Genomic DNA, 6,985 nt, shown 5'->3' with positions numbered 1-6,985 from the left:
TTCATTCTTCGTTCTTCTTCGTTTTTGCCGTTTTACTGTAGCTTATCTTAGGCAGAAGGCTTACAAATGAATCTGTAGTGTCTGATACCTGGGTTTAGGAACGAGGAACTGAAATTAGTATTACCTGCAAAATTTGAGTTCAGTTCACTTTGATTGATGTGTGGATCCTGGTGATAATTAGATGTGTCTTAACTTCATATGAAATGACATCATTCGGAGGAGATAGTGAGTCGCTTCAATTAACGCTGTGGGAGCCATTACGCTTTCGTAGTGAGGTTGAGGAGCAAACGCGTAATGAGAAAAAAACATAATGATGAGGAAAACCAGCCGCCAATGCAACCGCTGAGTATGTATTTTAGTCCAAATCAGTATAACAAGACAATAAAGTTAGGTACTCGGTGTTGGATCCACAAAGCAGTGGAGAATCTGGAGTCGCCGTCACTGGGACTGAGACCCGAGGAGCTAAGATGGTTTAGCGGGCATCCTCAATTCAAGCACTTCTGGCATATGCACAAGGCCATGTATTTGGATACAATCCATAAGACTCAGGGGTTGTGGATGCTCCTTCTACGCACAGCAAAGACAAACAAGAGGAGAGAGTGTTGGTTTGTTGTTAATGGAGTTCCAATTCGGTATTCGCTTAAGGAACATGCACTCATATCTGGATTAGACTGCCATGATTATCCAAAGAATTATGAGAAGATGGGCAGTAGTGATTTTAAGGAGAAGTATTTTAAGAAAGGAACTGTCCCGACACTTGCTGTTGTTAAAGAGAAGCTTGAAAAGATGCGTGGTGGTCCTGATCGCTTAAGAATGTGTGTTTTGTACTTTCTAGCAAGCGTGTTAGGTGGTAAGGCTAAGACTGGGAAGGGAGCTCCCTCGGTAGACCCTTTATTCTTGAGAATGGTAGAAGATCTCGATGCGTGTAGAACATTTCCTTGGGGGAGGTATTCATTTGATGCGAATCTAAAGGAAATTGAACATACATTGAGGCACTTCAATGGGGTCGTCGAAACCGATTCTTGGACATTTCCTGGCTTTGTTACTCCCTTGGAGTTGCTACCTTTTGAAGCAATACCTTGTCTGAAGGACACATACAGAGAAGAAGCTAAAGGAGCAGACATAGAGTGTCCTCGGATGTGTAAGACAAAGTTCAGACCATTCACTCTCAAAGGATTTCCTCTGTCGGACCTCTACGAAACACTCGGTAATACCAAAGATATCCAGAGTATCTTGGAACCATCTGCTGATGAGGAAGATATGTTAACTGGTATCATGGAAAGGTATGAAGACCCAGATAACAGTGATACAATTCCTGATACTTGGACGAGTCGTATAATTGATGATGGGAAGCCGATATTCTGGTAGGATTTGAGCTTGGACGATGAAAAAAACCGAGTTGAACCAGCAAAGAATGCCTCCTCTAAATCTCCAGCGCCGAGTGGGAATGTGGACCAGATTCAAGGGTTGAAGAAGAGTATGGATGAGCAGTTCCAACTAATGAGAGACCACATCAATGGCATGGATATTAGATTAAAGTCCGTTGAATCTTATGTGAAAGAGGCAATTCGAAGTGAATGTCTTGGAGAAGAGAAGGAAGGAGAAGAACAAGGTGATGAAGGAGAAGAACAAGGTGATGAAGGAGAAGAGGGAGAAGAAGGAAAAAAAGGAGAAGAAGAGAATGAAGAAAGAGTTGAAGAGAATGAAGAAGTGGGAGGTGAGGTGGCAAAGAAGGAAAAGAATAAGACGAAGACGAAGGCAGCGGTTGTCAGAAAGTATTTGACCAGACAACGGACTGGAATTCAGGTATTAATTGGTACTTATAGGTATTTAATTGGTAGTAATAGGTATTAGTTGATACTAATAGGTAGAACTATAGTATAAACCACATATCTTTGTTACCATGTAGGAACAATCTGGTGTTTCAGTCGAGGAAGGGGAGGTGCAGCATGAGAAGAAGAAGAAGAAGAGTAGGAATTAACAGTCCCAGATGTTCACTCTAACTTGCTGTCGATTTGAATTTATGGTTTTTTTAAGAACTAAATTGTGGGATCGTGTTGTTTGCAAAATTTAAATTTATTTTGAGGATATTTTTTTGTTATTGTTATAAGAATCGATTTATATTTAATTAGAGGATTTCGGTTTGGTATTACTCGGTTTAAAATATTGTTGCTCTTTGGTTGTCGGATAACTGTCTTGTCGTTATTAAATTATGTTATCTAAAACGACGCGTGTGGAAATAGAGAAAGGCAACATTTGTATAGTGAGAGAAATCCTATAGTGAGACGACGCCATTAATGCATGCCACCGCTTAACTTCTTTTTCTATAAATACCACACCCTCGCCTTCTCATAACACCATCGCAGAGGAAGAAACATTCTCTAAACGTCAAAAAATAAATCTTATCTTTCCCTTTTAACTCAAAACCCTAATTTCCCCAAATGGCTCACTTTGCTCATAACATTCGTCCGGCGTCATCAACACGTCCCGAGTACTGGATGCACTGATACCTGCTTGACCTCCAGCGAAACCCGTCGCCCATATACTCCGCCGGGGTGGAGGCAGAGGACGTGTATATGTGGGCGGCGACCATCACCGGTCCGCCGGGAACTCCCTACGAAGGGGGTGTCTTCTTTCTCCGCATCATCTTCCCTTCGGATTTCCCTTGGAAGCCACCGAAGGTGCACTTCCGGACCCCCATCTTCCACCCCAATGCGAGCCATCGTGGCAACATCTTCCATCCAATGCTCATGCCTGATACATGGTGCACGCGACATCTGTGGCCCAGATGCTATTGCATCCGCTGGTGGCAGAAGGCGACGTCGTGAGGGAGGAGGTGGCGGTGATGTACCGGGAAGACAGGGCAAGTTACGAGGAACTCGCACATAGCTTCACCAAGATCCACGCCATGGATGGTTAACATAACATCCATGGCGGAAAAGACTCTAAATAATTGTTTTTTTTAATGTTTTTTTAAGTTTTCGTTGAACTTATTATTATGTTTTCTGTATGTTTATATTATGCTTTTATTTGGTTATTAATATTATTATGTTTTTTTTGTGATTAATGGAAATATTTCACAAACTTTTTAATAACCTACATGCAACCCTAACTTCTGATAAGACTTGGTAGTTGGACCAGTTTTACATCGAGAATCCGCACTCATTTATAGCCCCATTTATACTGGTTACGCGTGAAGACTTCATCAAGCAGACGCCTTTTTTTTTATTCATAATGGATAAGCATAAATCACGGGAATTTATTATCTTATTTAAAGTAATTATTCTTTAAAAATATCTTTTTAAAATAACTGAGGTTAAACCAAAAATTACAAACGAAAATATCCAAAATTCTAAAATCAAAAACTGAAAACCTAAACCCAAATGTGAAAAACTGAATACAAAAACATACATCGTCTTTGCATACTACGAAGCCTAATTTTGTTCAGGAAAAAAAAAACAAGATTACAAGTATAAGCATGAGCAATCAACGCCAATCAACGCTTTATACTTGTAATCATGTTTTTCTTGCCTGAACAAAGGTTAAACCTTGTATTTCCCAGTCTGCAACATCAGGTGACCAAACTCGCTGACCAAACTCTGACTCGCTGATCTGACTGTTCATCAAGTGAAATACCCTTCCTTCTTGCTTTTATGGTGTAAGTATGATGGGTATTTCATCTGATGAAGAGTCTGAGATCAGCGAGTAAGAGATTGATGATTATTTTCAGGTTTATGTGTTTTTGAAGGACGACATTTCTCCAGGGTAAGATCTGACTCGCTGATCTGACTCCTCATCTGATGAAATACCAATCCTTCTTGCTTTTAAGGTGTACGATGGATATTTCATCTGATGAAGAGTCTGAGATCAGCGAGTAAGATATTGATGATTATTTTAGGGTTTGTGTGTTTTTAAAGGACGACGTTTCTCCAGGGTAAGATCAGGAATATATATATATATATATATATAGTCAAGGAGAGGATGAGTAAAAGAAGCAGTTAGATTCAATAAATAAATTGTTTTTCGAGTAGTCGTGTTTCAATGAATTTTATAATCCCATTTTAAATAGATTAATGATAATAACCAACGCCTCAATTTTCCTTTAATACCCCACTACTCATTGCATTTCTTTCATTTCATTTAATTCATTGTAACATATATTTATTCTTGACTTGTCAGAAACCCTAATTTTAAATAACTGTCTGTTCATCAAGTTAACTCTCTCAAAATGGCACGGCCGCATCTTCTTGAGATATGTTTTTGTTTTCTTATTTTGTACTTTTGTTTTATTTATTTTGATATTTTCACTTAATTTGTATTTGCAATGATATCTCTGTTATTCACTTTTCCAACAATAATTATTATTTGGAATATAATTTTTTATTTTATTTCAATACATTAATAATAATAAATGATATCGTTTACCAGGCTTGGTAGTTGTACCAGTCTTACATTATAATTGTAACGCGTACATGCGTCACCAACCACCATCCACTTATCCTTAAATACCCTAGTCTCCTTCTCATTTCATCACCCCAACCTTTCATTTCTTTTTAGAAAAAACCGCTTACTTATCCTTCTTGATAGGAAACCCTAAGATCGTACAGAAAGTGGTTGATGAGAAGATGAGCAACTTAGGAGACTGAGCGAAGAGTTTGGAGGAAAAATCCAAACACCAGCCTCCTAAGTTGTTTATCTTTTTCATCCACCACTTCCTGCACCATCTTAGTAAGGATCCACTCAGATCGCCTTGTAATTTAGGTAAGTATTACGAATCTAATTCTTTAATATGTGAAATAACCGTACTATTTGGTATAATTCGGCCCAACTACGTGTAACTTTGGAAACCCTTAAAATCTGATACTATTTGGTATAATTCGGCCCAACTACGTGTAACTTTGGGAACCCTTAAAATCTGGTACTATTTGGTATAATTCGGCCCAACTACGAGTAACTTTGGGAATCCTAAAAATCTGGTACTAATTGGTATAATTCGGCCCAACTACGTGTAACTTTGGGAACCCATTAAATCTGGTACTAATTAGTATAATTCGGCCCAACTACGTGTAACTTTGGGAATCCTAAAAACCTGGCACTAATTGGTATAATTCGGTCCAACTACGTGTAACTTTGAGAACCCATAAAATCTTGTACTAATTGGTATAATTCGGCCCAACTACGTGTAACTTTGGGAACCCATAAAATCTGGCACTATTTTGTATAATTCGGCCCAACTACGTGTAACTTTGGGAACCCATAAAATCTGGTACTATTTGGTATAATTCGGCCAAACTACGTGCAAATTCTTGAAATTAATTTATCGGTTACGTGGTAAAGGCGGTCGATAAGCTTCTTGTTTCTCTTCTCGTCGCTGTAGGTCAGGTCCATAGTCGCTGTAGCAAAGGAAGTTCACAAATTTGAAGAGACAGAGAGGAATGTCCCAAGAGAGAGAGACAGAATAGAAATATGTGAGATGAAATTCAAAATGGGGGGAAGTGGGGGGAAGTTCGAGTTTTGCTGAATTTGGGTATTTGGGGGGAATTCAAATTTGAATTATATTACAACTGAGAAAAAGGGAAATATAATATTATTTAAGTATTACACGCAGAAAATGGGGCCGTCCCTCACGTGTGGAATTCGCTCACGTGCCGTCACCAATAGCTAATATCCAATAATGCGTAGACACATGTCATTTCTTCATATGAGGTTTGATACGTTTTTGTACGTAGTATGATAGTTATACACACTCTCAAGTAGTTGTACATTTCCGATTTTAACCAAAAAACTAGTTATACTTATATTAAATATGTAATTATGCAGTTGAACTTTTCACAAGTACTACTTAATTTGTTGCCCCATCATGTTCATGTAATCAGATTTCGTTTTCGCTTTTTTACGTTCTGTTCGATGCCTTATGTGGTTACTCATTGTGAACTCTTCATAGAACTATGATGTGTATTATGAGAAAACTTGTTTCGAAGTTCAAAGATTTATAAATTGCTTATTTTGGCTAGTTTAAATGTTAATCATAACATAACTATGCATACAATCTACGAGAATGTAATCGATTTCATATAATTTGGTGTATATGAAATCGATTTCATGGTTATTGTAATTTGAATTTGGTTTACCGAACCGAGAAATACTGAAACCTAGAACCAAAACAGAATGTATTCATATATTTTAATAATAGATTAACTTAGAATGTCTGAAAAAGGTCATGTCTGATAAAGGTATTGTCATCTACTCCACTTACGGTGTCTGGCTCACAACCTTTTATCTGATAAAGTAACTATGCATACAATCTACAAGAATGTAATCGATTTCATATAATTTGGTGTATATGAAATCGATTTCATGGTTATTGTAATTTGAAATTGGTTTACCGAACCGAGAAATACTGAAACCTAGAACCAAAACAGAATGTATTCATATATTTTAATAATATATTAACTTAGAATGTCTGAAAAATGTCATGTCTGATAAAGGTATAGTCATTTACTCCACTTACGGTGTTTGGCTCACAACCCTTTATCTGATAAAGTAAAAAGTAACTGACTGTAACTGATACGTTTCTATTTCTCACGGAAGCTTATTTTCCGATGAAATGAAACAGAACATTCTCACTCGAATGAACACATAGAATTTTCTTTATTTTTAGGACGAGAGAACAAGCAAACCCAAAACCAAGAGCTGAAAATAGTTGAACATAGTTGTACCAAGTTATTCATACTATTACAAATTAAAATGGTTAACTATTGTGGAGTGAGAACATACTTGTAACGTTTTTCTCCAGAAGTTCTTTTTTTCCCTTTAAAAAATGCTTCTGATTTTTTATTTTTTATTTTTTTATTTTTTTATCCATTACAAATTTGTAATATGTTCCGTTATTTCACCACATTTCAATTTTCAAAAACATATTAATCCATATTTGAAGATATCTCTCTCTCTCTCTCTCTATCTATTCAAATTTCAAAAACCCTCT

The 6,985-nt window shown here is 37.1% G+C and overlaps 1 protein-coding gene across 1 annotated transcript; it reads left to right on the top strand.

Moving 5' to 3' along the window:
- The first annotated feature begins 294 nt into the window (after positions 1 to 294).
- LOC112089156 (uncharacterized protein At3g43530-like) lies at positions 295 to 1,368 on the top strand. The gene has a single exon (XM_024160134.1). It carries the CDS (start codon positions 295 to 297, stop codon positions 1,366 to 1,368), a length of 1,074 nt encoding a protein of 357 aa, XP_024015902.1.
- Positions 1,369 to 6,985: the final 5,617 nt, after the last annotated feature.

This window comes from Eutrema salsugineum, unplaced genomic scaffold, assembly GCF_000478725.1.
Source record: "Eutrema salsugineum unplaced genomic scaffold, Eutsalg1_0 scaffold_12, whole genome shotgun sequence".
NCBI classification, from domain to species: Eukaryota; Viridiplantae; Streptophyta; class Magnoliopsida; order Brassicales; family Brassicaceae; genus Eutrema; species Eutrema salsugineum.
The sequence above is the reverse complement of the archived record's forward strand: the minus strand, read 5'-3'. Positions and strand labels throughout refer to the sequence as shown.